At 39.7% G+C, this 25,553-nt stretch overlaps 1 protein-coding gene across 2 annotated transcripts; it reads left to right on the top strand.

The window, feature by feature from the left end:
- The first annotated feature begins 2,085 nt into the window (after window positions 1–2,085).
- AMMECR1L (AMMECR1 like) lies at window positions 2,086–24,811 on the top strand. Of its 2 annotated transcripts, XM_077349344.1 has the most exons (8): window positions 2,088–2,512; window positions 3,787–3,898; window positions 5,774–6,218; window positions 14,586–14,696; window positions 15,769–15,883; window positions 16,302–16,392; window positions 17,451–17,547; window positions 20,836–24,811. In XM_077349344.1, exons 3-8 carry the CDS (start codon window positions 5,812–5,814, stop codon window positions 20,945–20,947), a joined length of 933 nt encoding a protein of 310 aa, XP_077205459.1. In that variant the 5' UTR covers window positions 2,088–2,512; window positions 3,787–3,898; window positions 5,774–5,811; the 3' UTR covers window positions 20,948–24,811. The 2 variants fall into 2 exon arrangements, with proteins under 2 accessions (XP_077205460.1, XP_077205459.1); XM_077349345.1 differs by lacking the exon at window positions 3,787–3,898 and having other exon boundaries at window positions 2,086–2,512.
- The last annotated feature ends 742 nt before the right edge of the window (window positions 24,812–25,553 follow it).

The following is a 25,553-nucleotide window of genomic DNA, read 5'->3' as shown; positions in this document are numbered from 1 at the left end:
ACATTATGCATCTAAAATGTAGGAAGGATTAAACTCTAGATCATTCTGGGTTGCCTCATTCCAGATACTACCCTGTAGCATGACTGTATCAGTCTGGAGAATGGATGCTGTAATTCAGTCAATTTTAAAAGTTAGTTACAGATTACACACAACCATGCAAAGATTTAACAAAACTGTTCAACGGATTATGGGTGAGATTGTACCAGCTTTCTTATATATTCATTTAATGTATATGTTGCCCCTCACTATGATGTCTTGGGGTGGTGTACATAGAACTAGTAATAACAAAACATACATTGAACTATTTTGAAGTGAGAAAAAATAATAGTCAATAACAGTCAACATCAAACAAACCTGGGAGCATTGTATAGTTAAGTAACTGCTGCAGTCAACAGAGGAGAGACCAAGAGTTTAGGGATAATGAGCAGTAGAGTTGCCTAACGGATGAGTCCAGGCTACAGGGAGTCCCCCTCCCCGACATTCAGCCAAAAGCCTGATGAAAGAGCTGTTTTGCAGGCCCCATGGAACTGTTTGAGCTCCGATAGGGCCTTGATTTTGTTAGAGAGCTCGTTCCACCAGGCTAGGGTTACAGTTGAAAAGGCCCTGGCTCTTGTCGAGGCCAGGCATCATCAGTCTATTAGTGAATGAAGTGAGCAGCTCTTTAGGGAATGTAGGCAAGCAGACAGTCCTGGAGATATGGAGGACCTGGACACCATATGGCCTTCTTTGCGCAAGAGGGAGGTGGAGTCCATTTTATCCACCTAAGAGGCTTTGTCAGGGATCCTAGAACCCATGTGGGTAAAAGGCAGGAAATGGACCTAACTGAAGTAGGAAACAAATTTCCCCACCTCTTTACAGAGGAGCAAAACGCTGGTAGAATCTAACTGTTTGAATAGTACTGTGGAAGACAACTACCACCATGAAAGTATTACACCACTTATTTATTTTATTTAATTTATAAACCGTCCTCTCAGCTACAACAGACTACTGCCCAAATAGTTCGTTCACGTTTATTACAATTTTATTCTACCTTCCTCGAAAGAACATGTTTTTCCTTTTACTCTTATACAATCTTGTGAGGTCAATTAGGCTGTGGTTAGTCCATAGTCATTCAGTCATTTTCATGGGTTTCCTCAACCGTCTACGCACTTATACCACAATGTCCTTCCAGTGTGTTGTGGGCATCTTCAGTTAGCTGTAACAGTTAGCGCTGTCGATCTACTGGAGGGCAATGCTTCAAGATAATTTATTTCAACGGACATTACACATAACAGCGTAACCCTATGCAGCACTTAGGCTAGTACTGGATTCAGTCAGGCTTCTTCCAGGTAGATGCACACAGTCCAGTTTGTTCAACAGCAAAGATTATTGTGCCACTTTACAGGCTGTCAAATTTACTATACATACATTTTCATAAGCTATATTAAGTGTTGATTACCTTCTCACAGCAGCTGGATTTAGGAACAAAGCTACAAGCTGAAGAAGAGCAACAGAGAGGAAAAGTGAGGCCAAAATGTTTATAATTCCAGCACATAGCTGTGTTACTTTCATACTGAACAGATGAAAACAAAAATCAAGAAACGTATGCAGATGATCCAATCACATCCAGCTCTTGAGAAATTATCAAAATCTATCTCTGTCGTATATGTGAACCTACAAAGACAGTTGTTTACTGTAGGAAGTTAATACAGCTCCTATTGGCCTCGAGTCTCATTAATTAAATCTGCCCCTAAATTCCAGTTGAAGCAAAACACATACGAAGGCTGCGGTTCAAGGATCGAAGCCCCATCATCCTCTTTAGTGCAATCTACTAAGGAAACCCGCATCGGGAAAAGCAAAAACAAGCCAATCAATGACCAGGCATGTCCCCCTTGCACTGCCTTTGAACTTCATCTGCTACATAAGCTTCCCGATAACTGGTCTGTCAGAATCACGTGACGCGAAAAGCCCTCAGATCCTTCTGTCCGGGCTTGCTTTATGTCACGTGACTGCCTTCAACTGTTCACGCGATGCCGGAGGCGAGGCGGAAGTCTCGTTCATCCGAAGCTCTATGGTTTTCCTGTAGCGAGGCCGTCCTCGTGTTCAGTCTATGGTGTTCTCGGGGCCGATGGGCGGTCGGCGCAAAGATTCCACCCCCATGACTTCACCCTCAGCGCGGGGGCCGCTGGGATAGTGGAGGACCCGGGCTTTCCTGCCTTGCTTCAGCTCCCTTCTTAGCCGGCGGCGAGGCGGGGGTTGCTCGTCCGGTGTCACTGTGTAGTTCCCCACCACAGCCCGCCCGCCCGGCCTCGCCCCGCCCCGCCCTGCTGGGTCCACTTCTTCGGTGCTCCCCCGCCCCGGCCCATGGCTCCATGAAGCGCGGGGCGGTAGAGGTGGAGGCGGCGGCGGCGGCGGCGGCGGCGGCGGGGAGGCAAGAGCAGAAGCAGAAGCGGCGGCACTGGTGGCGGCGACGGTGGTTGGGCTGAAAAAGTGACCGGGCACAGAGCCGTCTCCGGGGCCAGGAAAAGAGAAGGTGGGGGTTGTGTCTCTCGGGCTGGACTGGGGGAGGGAGACCGAATGCCCCTGCAGACCTCTCCCCCCCCCCCCCGATCCTCTGGAGAAGCCCTTCGGCTTCAGTGCTGGAGCCTCGGCCCCGGCCCTTTCGCTGCCCATCGCCTCTGGTCTCCAGGGCGCCCGTTTTCTGACCCCCCCCATCCCCCCCGCCGAAATAACCCCGTGGGTCCTCTTACCAGGCCGTCACGTCCTCCCCTGCTTTCTCATGTCCCCTCACGTTTCCTCGTCCGCGTTCCTGTTCTTCTGGCCTTCGGTATCTTAACTCCTGGCTTAATGTAGTGGGTTTAGTTTGGGTTGCGGGGTGGGATAAGTACATAAGGCACATTCTGGCCTGAAAGCATGCAAGGAAGTGAGACAATTGCCTTTTCATTTTACCTTTGACGGTTACCTTACAGGTTTCCTTTCCCTTTCTCTGCCATGCATAGGCGGTAAACCTCAATAACACTCAGCTAACAAGTAAATTGCACTAAACTCAGTGGTCCTGACTCCAGAGTAAATATGTTTAGAATTCCCATGACAAACTGCCCAGTTACTTGAAGTCATCTACTGTAGACTTTTTTTTAATGCAACCTGTGTATTTGATATACCATGTTTAGTGCTTAAGTGCATCATGCAAATTGTCTTAAGGTAGCCTTCTAAGGCAAGTTAGCAATATTATTCCCATTTACTATACTCTGTGTCAGCACTGATAATCCTTTAATCCTTGACCCACCCAATTGGCTGTTCTGTAATACCAGCCTTCATATGCCTGAAAATATTTGGTGCTCCAATGCCTCCTATCAGTGTTCTCATTTTACTTATGCACCACTGCTCCTCTCTGTGTACATTATCTCTACCGTACCATAAAGTGGCAGCAACTGAGTTGAAGTGTCTTAAAATGATTAAGTGGCAGTAAGTTTTCTCTGTGTGTTCTTCTAATTGGGACATTATTAGCCTGGTCCAAGGGCAGAATATAGGAAGGCTGAATCCCCCCAATAGAGGCTCGCATATATAGGTGGATTCTATACACATTTACTGAAAGTTAAGTTCCTCAAACACCTTGTTTTACATGCTGTTATTTGTAGTACAGATGTACAGTGCATGTTATCTAGTAAATTTCTGTCTGAATTACAAGCAAATTAGCAAGGATGCCTTGGGTTGTTTTGTCCAATGGCTGAGCATTTATGTTCACCTTGTTTTTGTCTAGATATGACTGTAATAGTAAATTATTCCTGAAGTGCTTTTTTCCCCCAGGTTTAGGGAACAGGAATGGGCCATGAGAAGAGAAAATTCATTCCAGATATAAAATAGTTTCCCCTTGCTCCTGCCCACAACCCCCTTGGCAATAACAAGGTGTCTGCTTTCAGTAAGTATTATCTCCGATTTAGAAGCATGTTTGTAAAATAGGATGAGAACAGTGCAACTGAGAATGTGGCCTGCTGAAGTGGAGAGATCGTCATCTAGTTGTATGATTTCTGACCCTTATTGTTCTGCATGCTTCAGTCCCTTGCATGCTTCTCTCCCTGCTTCACCTCAAATTTCATTATTGCAACTGTCCCTTTGCTCAAAGGCTGTGCTAATATGTTGACGTCTCTCTGCTACTTAAATTGAGATTTAAAAATTAGCCAAACTATTGATGAGTAAAGTAATACAGTTTTTCAATATAAAGCTTTAAACTTCTACTGTTCTCTGCTGAGACTATTGCAGTTATGTGATTGTAAGGCAGGAGTGCATAAATCCTCATTAATCTTTAGACAAAGAAACACTGTTGTTTTCTATATGCTGATGTCCATAAATTTTCAGCATGTCATAGTTTCATCTGTGTCCACTTGAAAAGCTTTGCAAATACTTTCTTGTGTGGACATCATAAGCTTACAGTTACACTGTAATTACAATTTTGGGTATATTTATTCAGAACTGATTTGTTAGATGAGCATATGTAGAATTGGGCTGAGCCTCCAGTTATTATATTTATTTTTATGTTTATATTTTATTTAATATGCCCCTCCCCTCCTTCCCATTGAGGACCCAAAGTACCTTACAACATTTTCCTGCCCTCCTTTTTATACCTCAACTTTATGAGGTTGATTAGGCTGAGACTGTGTGACTGGCCAAAGATCCAGTCATAGTTGTCCAGTCCTGCTTCATTCTTTCATTGCTACAAGGCTTTCCAAAAATGAAAGGCAATTGGTTTGAAGATTATGTTTGCCAGCAAAACAGAAAAATTAAAGGGGAACATTTTCCTGTTTTGTGTATTTGAAATTAAATTAGTGAAATAGCACCCATCCAGGAAGAGACTTAGATCTTGACCCTTCAATATTGAAATTTTAGTCTGTGACAAATATCCTTACACAAACTCCTTGGTGTATGCTTGCATCCTGATTTCATTAGACAAATTATGCTGATTTCTGGGATGAAGTGGCAATCGCCAATCACCTTCTAGGATACTCTGACAGGTGGCTGCTAGGAATATTTATTTTCTTGGTCCTGTCAAGTTAAGGAGGAAAGATACATTCCTAAGCCTTTATGACAGAGGTACATTTCCTTGTTCCCTTGCTCCATTCTGTTCCTTTCTCATGATATCTTATTGGATTTTTGTGGATGAGAGCCAGCTTGTGTTAGCACTACCATATCAGACTTCTATGAGATACAACATAAAGCTGTGGTAAAACAGGAGGAATTTCACATAACTAACAGTTAACCAAACACCATTATATACTAGAGCATCTAGAAATTCCAAGAATAAAGTTGCACCATTATTCAGAAAGCTTCCACTTTTTCTGTTGAGATTAGAAAGGCTCTACTGAAATGTTGGTATAGTGTTTTTCTAGCTGTGGTTTGTTTGGTCTGAGTGCCAATGAGAAAACACATTGATGGTTTCACTACATGAGTATTATGAGATAAGAGGGTAAAAACCTGTGGACAGAGTATGCAGTTGGCATGTAGCTCTTGGATTACGTGTTGCTCATGCTAGCTTTATAGTGAAATACTGTGTCATGAATAAAGTGCACATAACCCATGTATAAGTTCTAATGTCTTGATGTATAACACATTAAAGTCTGTTTTCTATTTAGTTTTTCGTCTGTCTTGTGCAATTGTATGTGAATTTTCTTCTGAAAATCACAGATAGATGTTAATGTGAGAGATGCTGCTTTCTTAGTGTGGATGGAAAAAGTACATCCCTATAATTTGCTTTTCATTTAGTATAATGTGCTGTGTTGCATGTCATGTGTTTTGCCAGGGTTCTACAGTGCTCCAGACAGCAAGTGCTGAATCAGGATGGGAAAAAGACGCTGTGTTCCTCCACTTGAGCCCAAGTTGGCAGCAGGCTGTTGTGGGGTAAAGAAACCCAAATTGTCTGGAAGTGGAACACACAGCCACGGGAATCAAGCCACAACTGTGCCAGTCTCTAGTTCAGGTCCTCTTCAGAACCACCAGCATGCAGATGGGGGCAATGGAAGGGAAAACGTATCAGATTTGACTTTGTGCCCTGGAAACTCTCCAATTACTCGAATGAATCCCACTTCAGGAGCTTTGAGCCCACTCGCCCGGCCTAATGGAACTGCCAACAGCACCAAGAACCTAGTGGTGACAGCGGAGATGTGCTGCTACTGCTTTGATGTACTCTACTGTCATCTTTATGGTTTCCCTCAGCCACGACTTCCTCGGTTTACCAATGACCCCTAGTGAGTAAACCCCTGGGCATGGGAGGGAAACTGAAAATCCATCATCCAGGGTTCTATAATTGTGGGGTAAGAGGGATAAGGTAAGGGTATACTTTTATGGGGGAATTGACAATATTATTCTAATGTTTATAAAGTTGCTTAAAATGTGTATTGTGCTGTAAAACGGAGAATAGATTGACTTATGAAGTAGAACTTTATTACTTGGAAGTGTGTTTTTACAGGGAGAATGGGTCATGCTTTTTGTGCAGAAAGTCCTCTATTCAATCTCTGCTATCTTCAGATTTCAGGTACTGGGTACTAGAAAAAACCTTTCTGCACCCTGAAGAGCTAATGTCAGATAATACTGATCTAGACTGACCACTTGCTTGGCTCTATAAGGAAATGTCACATGTTTGATATTTTTTGTATGCCATAGCACTGCATCTTTAAAGGTGTTTGCTAATGTCATAATAAATTTTAACCAACATTAAGGGACTGGAAACAGGCCACAGGTTAAAGTTCTTTCTCTCCTCTCTAGCATTCTGTACCCTCAAGCACTTAGCTATGGTTTAGGCATATGTGATTTAGGCCCTAATCATTGTTTATACTTATTGAGCTTTGTTATTACACAGTGGCTTGAGAGCAAAGTGGTCTGCACCATATCTTTAAAAGATCAATTTGATTCAAGACAGTAAGACTATTCTAATGTGTGTAGTTTGATGAGCTGTATCCATGCTGTGCATCTTTTTTACTGTGAATGCAATTTTATTGGCTGTAATTGGAATGTCCATAATTGCAGACGCATAACTGGCAACACCATAGCACAACCTAACCTGTACTTAGGAAAAAGTCACATTTGATAAGGAAGACAAGAGGCTGAGGAATTTAAAACATGAAAACAACATTTTTAGAACAGTTGCACCTTTAAGACCAACAAAGTGCCACTGGACTCAAATTTCATTTTGCTAGTTCTGGCAACATAGCTACCCTTGTGGGTGTTTGTAGATTTGAATGAGGTGGTATGTTGAAGGGGAGGCGAGGAGATGATTTTGATAAATGTATAAATTCAGTGAGAAATATCCTTCACACTTCTAAAATGGTACCTAAAGGGATGTCATGAAGTAACTTAGAAGTTGCTCCTCCCAAAGCTCTGATCTTGTACTACACCTTTGATATGAGGAATATGTATGTTGAGGTAGTAATATCACTGTTCCCAACACTGAAAAAATGCATTTCTAGGCTATAAGGGCCTAAAAATGAAGAATATATGTATTTCTTTAAAAGTTGAAGTGTTATGGCAGCAGCTGGATCCTACCTTGCAAATATGGTAACCATCTCAGCATTCCTTAACTTAAGATCTTGCTTTTTAGAAATTAGTTATGCTCTGTAGATTTCTTAGATTTTTCTTTTTAAACCATGGCTTGGTACTATTTCAGGTTCAATAAGTGCGCTTATAAGAAGGCTGTATCAGGCAAGATTCCCTGCTTCCACAAAGACAGGATTTTGAGCTCTCAAGGAAAATACAAGGTACAGGCCAGGCACAAGTAGTTGTGTGTGACCAGAGCTGGGTCAGTTCATGATCTAAATTTTCTAGGCATTTTCAGGGAAAGAGTGCTGAGATGATAAGCTGACTTCAGTTGATCTAAAATCACAGCTTCAGAAAAAGCTTGATAATTTGGGTTAAATGCCAACTTTCATGCTGGAAAAACAGTATTGATTTAGTCTTATTTCGTGCATTATAGGCAGTGTGATTCTGAGATCTCATCCGTCCTTTCAGGTGCACATGTGTGTTTTAATTTCCTTTAAGTGGCATACAGCTGAGGCAGAAAATGTCTCAAATATACTTATTTGTATTTACTAAAATTATCTCAAATGTTTGTGTCCTTCCCTTTCTATAAGAACCAAAGTAATGAGTACCAAAGTAAGGCCTGGCAATGCCTGTGTAGTGATAAAGGGAGAGATTTTCCAGTAGCCCATAGCAGATTTGGTTTAGTTCACATCCTTCCCCAGCACTACAGTGGTATGATTCACAAATAAATAGGAACACTAGTATACTTTATCTATGATCTATGTGAACTAACACAGCCATGTTGACTTGAAAATCTGAGAAACAGACCTTTTCCACATATCTTGTTTTAGCCTCACTTTGGATTTCCTTTAGGTGCTGTGAGTCAACTCCAAGCTTTCCTCCCCTCGTTCCCCAGGCTGAAATTTGCCATATATGCTTTCTACATTTGAGTTGAAGGCAGCCTCCCATCATGCTTTGCTCCCTTCCCCTTTTCCAAAAATGTTTGTTTTGCAAAATGGTGCTTGCTTGCACTTAATTCCACCATTCTGTGCCCAAGTCCGTGATTTTTTAAAAGAAGTTATGTGGTTACAATGCTGCTGCTGCATAACCTCTAATTTTTTACAGCTATAAACAGCATTGTAATACACTCAAACTTTTTTAAAAATATAGATTTTTCTGGGGGGGAGGAAGAATGGCAGTGAGGAAGGGGGTTTGCACTTATGACTCAAAATGGCAGCTGCGTGGGGAAAAAACAAATGCAACCGTTTCCCCATTTGGCAACTGTGAATTAGATTCTGCCTTGGAAGATGAACTCGCGTAACTGGGAATTTCACTGCTGCAAGGGTGAGAGGGCAATTTGGGTCTGCACCTGGAAAGAGTGGAAATAGATGAGTGGAAATGGTGAACAAAATCACTAGTGCTGAAATGGTCACATGGTATTCTAAAATTTCAGTGTTGCCAAAGGACCATTATCCCTTATCTGTACTGGTCTGACATTTTAATTTTTGAATATCACTTTTAGGAACTTGCACATTTTTTCTAGGCTTGCCATAATATTAAGTTGGAGATAGAGAAAGATAAACCAAGATTGAAGTCCATTGGTACCATAAAGACTAACAGCATTTATTCTAGTATGAACTGTAATAGTCAAAGCTCACTTCGTCATATCCTAGAGAGCAAATAACTGAATTGAGGGGAAATTACTTCTGAATAAACATGTTAGGGGTCATCCTGTTATGTCCTGGATTTTTGGTTAGGTGGTTCAAGTTGTTTTCAGCCCTTCTAGATTCCCCACCCTGGTGTTCCCTAGCTAAGTAATTTGTCTGCTTTGAGCCACCCCTCCCTCATGGCTCCCCTGATTTGCCCTCCCTTCTCTTCCAGAGATTTATGCCTGTGGAATTAGCACAGGAACTGAAAGTGGATTGGCCATGATATCTTTTATATTTACAATTGTGTGTGCATAGCCTAGCTGTGCATACCCTCACCTTTGGGGGAAAAAAAGCTTTGAAGGTGTGTGTCAAATAGCAACACAAGACCACAAGTGGGCATCATGAGGAAGTGGAATCTTAAAGATCAGGAGTTACCACAAGGTGGGTAACAGTACTTCTTATTGGCTAATATATGCACTTACTGACTGTCAAATGTGGGAACAGTTAAGGAGGATTGATGTGAGCCAGTCACTAAAATTTTCTCATAGTCTTTCTCCTATACTTCCCAGTGTACATTTTTTCTGAAAACAAACTAAACTAAACTCTGACCTGAACCTTGAGCAGTATTTAAACATTTCTAAAGTAGATACAGCTAGAATGTTTTGCCCCAATCTAGACTCTGAATCTGGCCAATAGGAGGCACAGTCCAGTGGTGCCCTCTGTTGCCTTCTGAGTAACCTAGAGACTGACTAATGCAAGAGCCGAGTCCTTCTCCCCAGTAGGACCACTGTTCCTTAAAGAAAAAAGGCCATAGTCTCAGGCATGCCCCTTTATCTAGCTGTGTATGAAGTTGCCTTAATACCGACTTGTATCTGGCATAGTGAGTTAAGTAGATGTACCATTCAGCTCCCCTCCCATGTAAAAGAGTAAGTACCAAATACAGCAATGATTGCTGCTCAGGTATTTACCAGGCATCAAATGTGGCTTATTAACAAGATTGTAAATTACTGCATTTAAAAGGTGAGTAATTAAGTCAGCATGCTTAGGAGATTACCAGTGGAGGTTCTTCAAAAGTACATTATACATATTAACCAAATTCACAAGATGCTCGGGAGATAAAGATAATCAGGTTGTACACAGATGTCACTAGAGAATAGAAGGCTCAGTCTGTCAGGACTGGACTGATTTTTAGTCCTTTATTTGTTATATATGCTTTGGATTAGTGTGTGGGAGGGGGGTTAGGGTACTGATAGTAATCAAGTTTTCAGTTAGTTTGTGCATTCCCTGGGGAAAGTATGCGTATGCTTTAGTTACTATCTGATTTAAATAACTGATGTATTTTGTTGAAAACCAGACTCAAACTGTGATTGTGAAGTCCCATGTTCTTTTGCATTGCAGAATTATTCCTAGTTAGACAAGTGTGCAGTTGTGAATTTAATGGATTACATTAAATGTGCATGAAGGGACTTCAGACTTTTTTTATTATTATTATGCCTGAAATTGCGCAGAAAGGGCTGATGGCTGCAGAATAGTTCCTGAGAATATTATCATAAATAAATATCTTTCTTGGTTAATTGGTAGAATCATAAATATCATGTGTCCAGCTAATTAAAAGGCTATAAGAGAAATCCACATTCAGTGGAATACTGAATGGCCTCTTGGATTCTGGTGCATCCCTGGCTGTGGGTCCAAAAGACACAATATAACATGCAGTACAGTACATGATACTTTTACAGTGCTTGGCCTCAAAATGGATTACCCTTTTATGAATACAGTTTGTTTAATTAAAGTGTCAATTTAGGATTATAGGTGTGTCTAGTTTAATGGTGTTTATACTGTTGATTTAAGAAGCAACATTGACTATAATTGAAAATTTGATTTCAGCCATTGCTGGTATGTTCCCTGCAGCCTGTGTTTTTCTTGTTGTTTTAAGAAATTATTTTATAGGGAACAGTAAACTTTTTTTTTAGTTACCAAAACCAAACCACACACATGAACACAAAAAGCTGCCTTATACTGAGTCAGGTCCAAATTGAGATGAATCAGGTTGAGGGTTTGTGTTCCTCTTACAGTCAGATATGATATTGGAAAACGGTTGTGCCCAAGTGCATTGGGGATCAGCCAAAGTCAGTATTATCTATTATGCACTCTTGCAGAATTTTGGTTAGATATTTGTTACAGACACTAAACAATCTAAAATGCAACATAACCAATTAGCACAGAGATACACATAAGCATTCTAGTAAATGATCATATAATTAAATGAAATATAGATAACATTATTCATGGTCATTCACAATCAACCCACAGATCCTCATAGCAGCTAGGAAATGCCTGGCAACTTGGTTAGTAATGTCAGGATTCTGATCAGATAAGTGTGGTTTTTTAAATATTTAAATCTGGGTAACCTTGCAATCTGGATATATTTATTCCTGCAGCTTGTTGACTTTTAGCAACTCTTACTGCTTACCCAGATTTCTGCTGTGTCATTTGAAGCGCCATTCTCAGAAGTCCTTCCTTTATTTGGAAAGGTTTCCCATCCTTGAGTTGCAGCTATGACTGTCAGGTTAAAACCTTAAGTGTCCAGGTAGCCCAGTGTGCAACAATTCTAATTGCTTGGCATACTTGATTTACGTTGGATAACAAACAGAGTTTAACCTTTCAACACACTCAGTATTTCAGAACAATTCTTCAAAGTAGTGGATAGATGTTTTTGGTGGTAGAGTAGGTCCCAGAGGCTTATGCCATATGAGTTTTGCAATGTCAGCTGTTTTTGCATATAGTTATATCTGCACCTGTTCCATGAACTATCTGAATATCTGTTCTGCAAATGGAACAGTGTCTGAAGCAATTAGCTACCCTTTCTCTACCTTGAGTAAATTCAATAATGAGGCAAGAATACTGTACTGAGTTTATGGCTTGAATCCAGTGCAATGTTTTAATGGATAAAAGAATTTCCACCCACACAGTATGACTTTCTCACCTCCCCCTCCTGATTCAAACCAAATATTCCCCAGAATACTATTCCTGTGTGGTCCCCTGTTCTGTGACAGAATGGAAAGAGTCATGAGGCATTCCAGAAAAATTACTCTGTTTTAATAAATACATACGGCAAGAAGAGATGTTATTCCTCACCTGTTGTTGTATCACTTACTCCCCCTCCCCCCAGTCTCTATTTTTCTTGTTCTTTGCCTTTCACATTTTCTTAAGATATAATGGGACTATGAGGACGGGGTGGGAATGGTGATCAATCAGCCTGTCTAGTATGGCTTATTTGTATGGTAAAGTAAGAAAATCACCAAATAGGAAGACGGTGCAACGGTTGCCATGCCATTTGCACCCAAGGACAAAGAATAAATGCTATGGAGTCTGGAATCTTGTAAAATCTTGTAAAAGCTGGAATTAATTATTTCTGTTTTTCTTTAAATTACAAAGTTTATGTTAGTTTCATGACGTTTATGAGTTTTAAATCAAAATAGAGAAAGAAAACATTAACTATTGGAAAGAAAAAGGTGTGGAAGAATAAGAAGCTTGGGATAAATGATGTCAGAACCCCATAACACCTAGAATCTGGGTTCTAAAGCTGCTCACTTGTTGTGACTTGTGGTGTGATAAACTTGGAGGATTCTTGTCTGTCAGCATAGCCTGTGGGACATTTTACCTGTTTTTTTTTCAATCTGTGAAAAGGAAGTTTGCATATCATATATTAGTTGGAATGGGGGGAAATTCTGTGTGTACATATAGCATCATAATGGAGAGAACTTGCTCTCCAAAGAAAAAGTGAACATAGATACAGCTTCCTTTTTGAGAAATACATGGCAATTGAGTATGGAGTCAGTTTTTTGATGCTACTAATGCTTAAATCAATTCGCCAGCATTCAGTTCTTTTATAAAGCTGTTGCTATTAGGAGTAATTTTGAAAAAGTATCAATGATACAACTAGGTAACTAACAAGTAGCTTCCATAATCAGGTAATATTTTAAGAATTTGTGAGAAATGAATGAGATTCCACGTTATCAAGTTTCATTTCAACTTTTTATATGGGCAGTAGTATATAACACTGTGAGCCTGTTTACAGAATGACATTATTAACATAAATTATAAAATATATTTGAAAACATGTGTTTAAAAATTGGATGTCTGGATAGTTAGTGCAGATTTAAAAAGATCTTATTCAAGTTTGATATACTTAATAGGAAAGCAAAGAGAAATTGGCTGACAGATCCTCGTGTATCTGATGAATTGAGCTCAAGTTCCTAATAGCTGGATCCCATAATCTTTACGTGTCACATAACATGACATGACATTCTTTTTGGAGCTAAATAATTGAGCTTTGCATTCAGTGGGTTCTTTAGCTATATTATAGGCTTTTTACATTTATTGTTTGTTTGTATATTGGGTATCAGGAATACTGTTTATCATTTTGGAAAGTTATGTTAGGAAAAAAATCCTTTGAATTACAAAAGAAAATAAAAATCATTTTTCAAGTGCTTCCTCACTCAGAGGTGGAAATAACAAACAGGGAGAGGAACAAAGCATTCTTCACTTTCTAGCTGGTTCACATCATATTAGTCCTTTAAACTTTTAAGAAGAGCTTATTTTTACTACCTGAAGGAGTCTCAAAGCAGTTTACAATCATCTGTCCTTCCTCTCCCCACAACAGACTGTATGAGGTAGGTGAGTCTGAGAGAGCTCTGAGAGAACAGTCTGGTCCAAGGTTACCCAGCTGGCTACATGTGAAGGGGTGGGGAATCAGACTTGGTCCCCCAGGTGTCCTGTTCATTCCTGAGATTCTCCTAGTATTTAGGAACATCTTTTTTCTATTCCATAGGAAGAAACATGTAGAAAAGTATCTTCTTTGAAGGCTCGTCAGTTCACAGCTCTTGAAATTAAAATGGATTAAAACTTCCATAATTTTAAATTCAGATTTCATTGTAAACAATATTTTAGAAGGCAAATTTCCAATAAAGTTTAAAATATGCTTTAGTTGTTTTAGCCACTCTGAAGCACTGTGGATTTCAAACAGGCTAATGAAAGAGACGCAACTGTAACATGTGAGAGGTAGTATATATAAAAACAGTAGCAATCTTGAGTGCTTAATGAAGGATTATTATTGTTGTTATTGTTAGATTTATTTCCCGCCACTCCCCGTAGGCTCGTGGCGGGTAACAGTAGTCTTGTCCCCATTAAAATACCCATTAAAAGACTTCAAACCAATCCCAAAATGGTGGAAGACTCTCATTTTTCCCACCCCCTGCTTAATGAAAGGTGATGTGAATGAGAAGGAAAATGGTAACTTGCAAAGGTTTAGCTAAATAAAAATAAGCAAATTCTGTGTAGGCATATTTGCCTTATCATTACAAGAGCATTTGTATCCTTTTCATGCTTAAATTGGCTTCTGCACAGCATGGTTTATTTGAAGCTGGAGTTTTTGTGTTATACATTTTTCAGTCCTCTCTTTGTGACATGGAAGACAGGGCGAGACAAGCGACTTCGGGGCTGCATTGGAACTTTCTCTGCCATGAATCTTCACTCAGGACTCAGGGAATACACATTAACCAGGTAAAGACAAGAAACTGGATTTAGGGTCATCAGTGTTGTAGATATGTATATATCATGCTGTGTATGCCAGAATGGTGTCCTCCTGTCTGATTCTAACAGGATCATATAGTTTAGCTGATTATCCAGTACATTGTACTGTTGTCTCCAGACAGACAGGTGCACTGTGGTGTTCCATTTGTGACAGGAAGACAAGCTTCTGGAAGTTATGGCATGTATGCTAAGTAGCTAGTTTCGGCTACAAGCACAGTATATTAGTGCTCAAAGGACCACACTGGCTTTCTAGAATTTTGCAGGCACAATTTCAGGTACTTGTTATTTTGTTTTCTTTTGGTACAAAAGCTGTTGATATACTCAGCGTAAAAATGAATATATAAATATAAAAATCAATTAAAATAGTTCCCAGAACTCTGTTATAATTGGAAATTTTGCAACGTTTTTATGCCTTGCCATGAGAGACGATGAATGTACTCTGTCTGCCTCTAAAACATGATATCTGCTTTTGTTTACTCTGTATTGCAGTAGCCCTTTCTATATTCCCTCCCTTATATTGTACTTCTTTAAATATGCCAATTATGGGAACCAAACAAATAGGCTTTGTTGTTTTAATAAAAATATTTAAATTAATAAAAAATTGTAGTCCAAAAATTAGACCTTGATTTTCTAAGAACAAAACAACTCTTGAAATAGGACAATAAAAATGGTGTTTTCCTAAAAAGTCATAGTCACTATGTGTTTAAGAGGCCATTCGCCACATTCCCCAAAGCAGTGAAAGCATATTAAGATCTTCTCTGTCAGTACTTCATGATTATCAAATATTATTTCTCTGCGAGATTACCAGAAAATGAGTATTTTGGTAAGCTTTGTGTCTTCCCACCTGTTCATTTTAATGCCCCTGTATAGAAATCAGAACCCCAGCTGTAGCTTTGGTATATGCAGTGTTCTGTTTTGGTGGTACTTGGTTTTGCATGTAATGTATCTGAAACTTAAAGTCAGGATAATGTTAGTAAATGTTTTACTAATTAAGCCTCATAGGGTTTTGTTTTCAGCTGTGTTTATTGTGTTCTTACTCCAGTGCACTTAAGGACAGCAGATTTCCACCCCTGACCCGTGAGGAGCTGCCTAAACTTTTCTGCTCTGTCTCCCTCCTCACTAATTTTGAGGATGCTACTGACTACTTGGACTGGGAGGTAAGAACAGTTGCATTTGGGAAGCTGCATCACTGTTGCATATCATTTGGGTTCAAGGGCAGCTATAGGAAGGAGGGAAAGTGACAAACTGGATAAATGGGTACTCCAATAACTCTGTAGTAGGAATGGTTGAAAGTAAAATGCAAGAGGAGATGAGATTGTAATTAGATTTATGGCAGCATATATTTTTAGTTTTTCATTAGCAAGACTTGCTCAAACAATGGCTGATATAGTATACCACATCCATCCCTCTCCATGGCAGTACCTAATGGTATTACCAGAAAAGGAAACTTATGATACTGTGAGTGCAAGAAAGTGAGGCAAGATTGGTCCCCAGAGTGAATGCATGGCAATGGAAACTGTTTGGTACACTGTCATGGGAAGTACCCCTCAGCTGGCTTTATATTTCCATTATCAGGTGGGAATCCATGGCATCAGAATTGAATTCATCAATGAGAAAGGTGTCAAACGCACAGCCACATACTTACCTGAGGTTGCTAAGGAACAAGGTGGGTTTAAGATAAGCTTAATTTCCCCACTGAGCAGAAGTAGTCTGAATGTAAAGGTTTGGATTGTGAATCTAGCTTTTGCAGCAGCTATGAAAGCCACCTGAAGTCATTAATCTGTGGCTAAACAGTTCAGAAATACTTCATTTATGCTAGTTACACACTCAGTATGTTTTTTTTCAAGACTAACTGTGGTTTGACTGATACTTCCCTCTTGTAATTGTTTGGGCATTGCTTCCCATCCCTCAGAGTCAAAATGAAATGTTTAGTTCAATTCACCAACTGAATCCAAGGCTTTGCCATTCTGACATTTTCCAACACTCTGTGAGTTTCCTCTTCAGCTTCACCTCATCACACAAGCACAGCTCTAGAGGCCCCTTTTGTCCTCCCACAGTGTAAAGCACATTGCCACAAATGTGGTCAGCAGCTTGGCCTTCTTTGAAGAACACTGCAGCACCCATCACAGTAATTGTACAAAATGTTTCTTCTGTTCAGAGAAGTATATTTGTTCCTTTCAAAAACAAGTCACAGGATCAAAATAGTTTGTGCTGTATCAGGTCTCCAGCATGTTAATACACTGTTTTGTTACTGAGATGCTCAGGGGATTTTATCTGCCTTCATATTATATATGACTAAAATAGGATAGGCTGTGGTAAAATTTCTAATGACTTGCTACACTTGGTTGGATAAGGCTAGTAGATTAAATCTAATGGAGCTTAATCTACTAGTATACTTGCTGCTACATCAGTGGGATTATACTTATTTTAGGAGATGAGGGAAGAGCAATTGCTGGCAGTGCACCCAATCCCCCCCCCTCCTTTCTGAAGATCTTTTATTTTAGGAGCAGTATTTCAAAGGGCTTCAGGGAAGTCCGTCTCTGCTATGTTTTTGTGATGTTGCTTTGCACTCAACCCATTGTGTTTAAACATATTTAAGACAATGAATAATTAGATTATTTGATCAGCATCTGTGACAACCCGGACATGTTTATTTCCCTTCTGTGAAATACTCTTTTCTTAAAATGAATATGTATTTAGTTCTCTGCTGCTGTTTTTGAACAGATTGGGATCAGATTCAAACAATAGACTCCTTACTCAGGAAAGGTGGTTTCAAAGCTCCAATTACCAATGACTTTAGAAAAACGATTAAACTCACCAGGTAAGATGCATATTTTATTCTTGTGATTTTATCTGTTCAGTTGCTGCTGCAGCCATTCATATGGTAGAGCATGTTCGTGAAGGTTGATATTTCTGACATTTAAGGTTAAATGGCTTTGGGGGGGTTGTTCTCTGCATGGGATCGTCTGCTCAGGTTCAAGGTTGTATAGTAAGTTTCTGTCTCTGTTTTCATGCTTTGATTGTACAATACTTTGTATGCTGAAGTAGAGGGTTAACTTTGTAGAAAACTAAACATATGTCTGCTACCGAGACTGTTGTTAATGTTCTTGGCCTCAGACAAAACTCTACCAGTAAGCCACGGGAGGCAGCTGAATGGGCTAGTTGGGGTTCACTTTTCTCATTCTCCCCCAGTGTCAGCAGCAACAGCTCTTGCTGCCATTTCTAGCTTCCTCACTACATTTGTCTTCTTTGGGCCCAGTGACAGTGAGGTAGAATGGCAGCTTGCACATGCTTATGTGTTCTCTTTCTGCCCAGTGGGATTGGGGGTGATTAGCACCTCTGAGGGAGTGCCCATTGCCAGTCTGTTAATCCCAAAGAGGGAGAGCAGATGAACAAGGAGAAGAATGCTCTTAATAGCTGCTAATGCAATGAATAAGAAGAAGAGTTGGTTCTTATATGCTGCTTTTCTCTACCCGAAGGAGGCACAAAGCGGCTTACAGTCGTCTTCCCATTCCTCTCCCCACAACAGACACCCTGTGGGGTGGGTGAGGCTGAGAGAGCGCTGATATCACTGCCCGGTCAGAACAGTTTTATCAGTGCTGTGGTGAGCCCAAGGTCACCCAGCTGGTTGCATGTGGGGGAGCGCAGAATCGAACCTGGCATGCCTGATTAGAAGTCCGCACTCCTAACCACTACACCAAATTAGCTGAAAGTAAATGGGAGAAAGAGTTTGCAAATGGAATGTGAAGCTGCTGTTCTGAAAAATGGTGGGCCCTACCAGGAAGTGCGCCTTCTGAGTTGCTCAATTATGTCGATTTCTGACGGTGAACCACTCCACTCTTTAAACTATGTGGAAAGAGTCTTTATTTCAAGTGTCTCAAACCCAACCATAGATGTGCCCTACAGATGTGTGAGCTTTGAAAAATGGAGAAAGTTCTTTTGCTTTTTTGATTTGGTTTTATTTTTTATAATAATCTGCCTTGAATATAAGGTCAAAAGGCAGGTTGCAAGTAAAATAAAAAGAATGATAAAATGAGAACATCTTACATTTTTTTCAAGGGGAAAAACTAGGAACTTTGATGAATATTTTTTAAAAATAAGCATGAAAATTATGCAAGACAGTCTACGTATACTGTTACAACGTTAAATATACAACATATTTTAATTATATATGTTTAGATGTGAATAATTTTGGCAACAGTGTGTTTGATAATATATTATTAAAATTAATTGATTTCAAAATTGCAAAAATTAACTTAATATTCAGACATGCTGATAGTCCTGTTGTGGCATGTTTGCCAAATAATACATTTGTTTTGTTTAATACTCAGCTGCCCAGAGCCCTTTTTGGGAATGGCAGGCTAAAAATAAAATAATTAATTAATTAATTAAATATTGTTTTCTAATTTTAACTTATTTTCCATACCTTTCAGATGGCAAAAATGTAAGATACAAATGTTAAAGTGGCATTGGGTGCAGCTATCTTTCAAGTGTTGGGTCAATTTGCAGTTTTGCTTCTAAAAAAACTTTAAGGCATTTCTACTTCTAAATTCTATTAAAATGCCAAACAGTACAATTATGTATTTTACTTTTTCATAAATGCATTTTATTTTGCGTCAGTATAATATTAGATTTGATAGGGAAGTATGGCATAATTCTCAACTTCTCCCAGAATCTCTGGGGTTTTTTTCCTTCTGTTGCTTCAAAATCCTTGGAAAACTTGCATATCTGTCTGGTAAAACTTTCTTCAGCGTTTCAGAAGTAGTGAATTGGATGGCACAAGAGAGCTGCTTTTTGGAAAGTTCTAGGAGCTTAGAAGTTTGACTACAGGCATAGTTCTCATTGCACAGCATTGCCAATAAGATGTTCAGTCTCAAATAGAGATGCAGAATGTTACAAACCTGTGTATTGCACCATAAATCTTGGCGGCCTCCAATCATGTTGCGGAACAATTCTAAATGAAGCATTATGGGTGTATGTTAAGCTTATTTTGACAAATGATTGTAGAAAGGAAAGGACAGAATTATCTATTTAACAGTAACTTCCTTGTATTGCCTATGTTGTGGTACTTCCAAAGTTCAAACAGTTATATCCACTGAAGTGTTTGTCATATAGGAATCATGATGTTAAAAGGAGGAATTGTATCTGTGTCTTTTTTTACCTTTGGACAGTTATTTAGAGAAAAATGCATTTAGACTGTTTGCAGAAATCCAAAATGTAATAGATATTTATATACCCTTTCCATATAACTTGCAAATGGGACAGTTTTAAAAACAACTTTACAAGAAATATGACACAAAAATCTATATTAGAAGTGTTTCAAATGCAGCAAAAACCACCTCAGGCAGACTGTAAATTGTGACCTAGAAATGTTTAAATAACTTGCAGAGAAAATTTAACTTAGGACATAATTAAATCTGGATGATGTTAAAGGGGAGAATTTGGAACCTGTGTGCCCTGCCATCCATCTTTGTAACTGAGATGTAATAGCTTTAAAATTCTGCGCCAGTAAATAGCAGCTCACCTGTTGGAGAATAAGCATCTCCTCACGGTCATTGGGCAAGGAAACTTACCAAAAGGTTGTTTTTTTTTTCTTTTTGTGCCACAATTCTTTGCATGAATGTGTGGACGGATAAGTCAGTAAAAAAAAACTTTTGGCCAAAAAACATTTCTATGGACTTATCTCTAAGGAAGTGCTAAATATCTTACCCCACTTAAAGATTGTACAGTTCTTTAATATTGGAACAGAAGGAATGTATTTGTATATGGCACACATGCCCCAGATGGTTTTTAATTTTATTTTTATTATAGTTCTTGAACTCATGGAGATTGTATATGAATTGGACAGGTTTTAGTAGTGAATGAGTCAGACAGTGGAAGACACCCATTAGTCACTTGCTTGGAAAGTTTTGAGAAGCCCTTATAAAGAATTGTTTTATATGCTGAAACTGTCTCCTGCCATCAAACCAAAAGGCTAAGTAACATTTAAATCATAAAACTATGTTGTTTAATCTTAAAATAATTCTGCTGCAACAAATATTTGTCTTTACCTATGGAGCTATGGGTAACTAGATATGTCCTTTAATATATTTTTCAATACCTTTTTTAGGTATCGCAGTGAGAAGGTGACAATCAGTTATGCAGAATACATGGCTTCTCGTCAGCATTGTTTCCAGAATGGCACTCTTCATGCCCCGCCCCTCTACAATCATTACTCCTGACACAAGGCTGCATGACCAGTCCCACCCCCCAGCTGCCACTAACAGCTATGACATCATTGGGGCAGATGCCTCCTCTTCCTGGTCCAGTTACTTCTATTACTGCACCATTTTATGATGCTAGCTTCCGTTGCCAAGTCTGCCTTCCAGCTGACTGAGGGGTTGGGGGAGTGAGTGCAACTGAACTCCAGGGGGGCCAAGCCTTACCTCTTCCTTGCTTCAGAATGAAGGTCCAGTTGGGTTGAGGCTCCGAGACTAGCAGTTGCAGTTAGGTAGAAAGAACCTTGAGGAATGGCAGTACCACTTCAGATTGCTCTCTGTGTTAAATCGCACTGTGTTTATTTGAATTGTTAATTATGACAGCCCCCTTGGATCAAATTGGAGAGTTATCCTGGCAGTCTGGGCAACGGAGTCCATCAAACGATTTTTAGGTTGTGGGTTTTTGTTTTTTAACCTCTGATATTTACCTACCATGAGCTGATAGTCCTAACACATCCCAGGCAAGCAGATGACATGACATGTTGCAAGGAGGGTATGTCTGCAGGGATTCCTCCTCCTCCTCCTTGCAGAAGATGGCAATCGCTCAACACCTTGAAGGGGAAAAACAATTTACTGCAGATAAAATAATTACATATACATATTCAAGAAATTTCAGTTCATGTATCTAGCTGTTTTATTTTTGACACGGAAGGAAATTAGTCCCCTAGATATGGACCTAAAATACATGCATGAAGGCGTACTGGTTGTTTGTGGGAGTGGCTTAGGTTTCCTTTTGCCTCTAGAGTATGATCTCGTATTTCTTTGAAGTTGCTCTGGGTATCTAACCTAAACATTAGCAGCAGGGTCTGCAGTGGGACTGATCCAGATCTGTTCCCCACAGCGCCATTGTTATAGTCCTATAGGGGAAATATGTGAAAGTTGACTAAAGGAAGTATTCAACAGGGACTAAATTTAACAGGTAGCAACTTTCTCTGTCAAGATTCTGATATCCTCCAGATAATGAAATATGGTAAATACTAGCCTTTAAGTGGCTATCTATTACAGCTATACTGGTGATTCAGCCCTAAATACTTAATAAGTAAAATTGGTTTAAATTGAACTTGCTTCTAAGTAAATATACTTAGAATTGGAACCTGAAGACTGTTTGGCTGCCAAAAAAATGCATTAATTCAGATTTGCTTTTGGCTGACCTACAGATTTGTATCCTTTCCAATTATTGCTAAAAAGAATACCCAGAACACCAATTGTTACATGCATTCCATCCTTTTCTGTTCACCATCCTGGGTCCCTTGTGTGAGTTGCTGAATGATGTCATGAATGCAGCTGGCATTATGACTCCTTTTAAATGAATCCACAGGAACTATGGAATGGTAATGTCTGAATGTCACGATGATCATCACTAATGGGCAAAGAAAATTCTGGGGGGGAGAGCACAGTATAATGAATCTGATACCATGTGTGTATTAAAACTGGCGGATGATTAGAGGGCATTTATTGAGAATTCTCTTAGGTTGGGATATAGATCTTCAATCTTTACGTTGAATGAACATTGCCCTAGGAAAGGACAAATGCCTTTAAGAAAGTGTCAAGAGTTGCCTGAACTGATGTTGAATCATTGAAGTATAAATAGACATGAATAGCCCATAGTATTAAGCAATATTGGTCAATATCTGGTTTGGTTGCACAAGGAAAAAGGGAAGAGAGCAATTTGATACCATCTTTCTTGCAACAGGACAGTTCACAATCTAGGAAGTCTCCAAAAGTGCTAGCCTAAGCAGAGTTACACCCTTCTCAGCCTGTCAATGTCAGTGGACTAGAAGGATGTAATTCTGCATAGGATGGCACAGAAAATCACAACTTTTAGCACTACTGTTCCTTACATTGCCCCAGAAGAAGACACAGCCTTGAATTTCATTTGCCAATAAAAATTCACCCCGTTGTGAAACATGAAAAGGCACTCATCCCAGATAACTGCAGTATCAACAGCTTGAGAACTGTACTTGGTGTGGATTGCCACTTTCCCCTTCTGATGATGTTTAACTGTGTTTGGATATGAAGGGACTGTTTCATGATTTTCTGCTTCTGAGAATAAATTAGCCTTGTTACAAATTAGAGTGATTTTTTGTAGTTAATCTCCCAGATGCCCTGGACTGATAGGAAACTGTAGAGGGGAGAGGTGGGTTCAGCTCTGGTCATACCATCCATCTCAGCTCTCAGACAGTATTGAAACATAGGGCTACACTAATTACTATTCAAGTGTTCTATGTTAGAATTTAAAATGTAAAGATTTTTTAAAAGCAAAAAGGAAAATAAATAAATAAATGGTGCTAAACTTTCACCCCTGAGCACATTCGGTGAGACTGGTCATGCAGGCATATAGTGCCAGGCTATTCAATCCTGCTTTCTTTTTCCTTTTCAAATGTTTGCCCTGTTATGTGTCTTCAGCAGTGTAATAGTGTTAATCAATTTCATTTGGGGGGGCGGGGTAGGTGCCAGGTGGGGAGGGAGCTTTGCTGCCATTCAAAGGAACAGAATTTTAGGAGTGACTTGACCTACTTGGTTTAATTTTACCATTACACTGAAGTAAGTTAAATGGGTTTTGGAGTGAGAGGGTCTCATTCCCTGCCGCTGTTTCCATCCCAACCAACCACCCTAATATAAATGGAAATGCCTCTGTTAAAGTTGGATTGTGGTGTTTTCTTGTAGTAAGTAGCACAGCAACCAGGCCACAAAGCAGTAATCAGCCCTCTGAGGAGAAGGGCCTGTTTAGCAATGGTCTCACACAGAGTCCAATTACGATGCAGCTGAAGAAGAGGTTAGGTGTTCCTGCACAATGTGTGAATGAGTGGGATAGGCTGTCCTCAAAGAGAGCCCAACTTCTGTATCTTACATAGCAGTACTGCATGGAGTTGAGCACAAACTGAAATGTACTGCATTTCAGTTGACTAACAGGCATTTTTAACAAGACGTGGGAACCAACAAAACAGCCAACAGAAAACCACTTTTTCTAGAGTCCTAGTCTGTCGTTTTCCTCAGCTGAATAGTAAGTAATTTGATCATGTCAAGACCTTAGCAATAGCCTTCTGGTCTGACTGGGAACTGGCTCATCCTTATCTACAAGTAAGTGCCTTTTGGTCTTGATGGGTTTATTTCTGTGGTTGGGAATCTCCCTTGCTGCAGAGCTATGTAATTTTGGGAGGGGAAGGGTTTCCCAGTTACAACAGGGAATGTCTTTGATCACTGTAGTCTATTCATTTGGATGTTTCCCTTGGTGGCATTTCCTTTTTACAATGACTAGCAGCCAATCTCAATAGAGGCATTTCAGTCTGAAAGATTTCAAGGTCAAATTATCCTATCGGCAGATACCAGGTTGGATCATGCAGATCTTAATCAGAGCACCTTCTGCTGCTGCAAAGTGCCTTTCCCTGATGCAAGAGCCTCTTTCAGTAGTTACTTCTGTCAGAGAAAGTATTTGTACTAGAGAAATGTGCTGCCATTAACAGTGATACTGTAGGACCCAACCCAACATGTCTGCTGATAAGGACAAAGAATTCTGTTAATTTTAATATTCAGGATTTCTTAGATTCATATTTGTTTTTCCTAATTAATCTTAACATCAGTCTTCATTGACTGTTCTCTGTTTTGTTTTGTTTTTCAGAGCCAAAATGGTTAAGGTTTGGTTAACTTGAGTTTATTTCTTTTTTTAAAGCAAGAAACCTCCTTTGACCTTCATTGCAGAGATGTCAGACCAATTCTTTGTTATTACACTTGGTTGCCTCCTAGCTATATAACTTCTGAGTGTAAATCATTGAACTTTACCCTCTAATGAAGTATTGTAGAAAATAAATTGTAATGGATACATTTTTATCTTGTCCCTTTTTTATTGGTGTCTCCATTTGTTTTCAAGAGTAGTGGTCATTACACATTGAAACCTTTTTAAACCATTTCTGGAAACAAGTTTAAGTCTAAAGGCAAGCAATAAGGCAGAACCAATACAAACTGGATGCAATGCCATATTTTAAAAAAATGAAATAGTAAGAGTGGCCTATAAAAATAATAAAAGCCTACATGTTCATAATTCTGTCGTGTTTGTCTCCTGGTCTGTATATTAGTTTGAGTGATATGCTTGAGTGATAGGCTTGTGATTAATTTGTTGTGAATACCAGGGTATTTTATAAATTAGATTAAAGAACTGCCTCTTCTAAATATGGTTGATGCTGAAGCAAATAATTGAGATGATGGTTCTGAAGTACCTACTCATAATACAAAACAATGTATAAGTAACACACTGGCCCATTATGCACGGAGGGGAAGGTCCGCATTCGGGGTGGAATGGCGTCGCCTAAAATCACCGATAACGCACGGCGCCGGTTGCAACTGGCCGCAGATTCGGTGCATGCCGCCGAAAAAGCCACGTTAGTGAAACGCGGAAGAAAGCGGAGCTTCCGGGCGACCAGGGCACAACCAGAAGCGGCGCCAGGGTCGCCGCGTGCATAATCAGTTACTCTGAGTTTTGCCGCCGTTGCATCCCGTCCCATGTGTAAGCGGTTTGCTTCGCGTCTTCCCCCTCCGCGTTTTCCATGTGACCCGAAATCGCCATTTCGGCGGC

The sequence above is a fragment of the Paroedura picta genome, chromosome 8, assembly GCF_049243985.1.
Source record: "Paroedura picta isolate Pp20150507F chromosome 8, Ppicta_v3.0, whole genome shotgun sequence".
Classification (NCBI taxonomy): Eukaryota; Metazoa; Chordata; class Lepidosauria; order Squamata; family Gekkonidae; genus Paroedura; species Paroedura picta.
The sequence above is the reverse complement of the archived record's forward strand: the minus strand, read 5'-3'. Positions and strand labels throughout refer to the sequence as shown.

Bases quoted from the DNA above. Each gene is read 5' to 3' on its own strand.
- AMMECR1L (XM_077349345.1), top strand. From the start codon at position 5,812: ATGGGAAAAAGACGCTGTGTTCCTCCACTTGAGCCCAAGTTGGCAGCA. The intron at 6,219-14,585 runs GTGAGTAAACCC...TACATTTTTCAG, and splicing joins CGGTTTACCAATGACCCCTA to TCCTCTCTTTGTGACATGGA. The intron at 15,884-16,301 runs GTAAGAACAGTT...TTCCATTATCAG, and splicing joins CTGACTACTTGGACTGGGAG to GTGGGAATCCATGGCATCAG.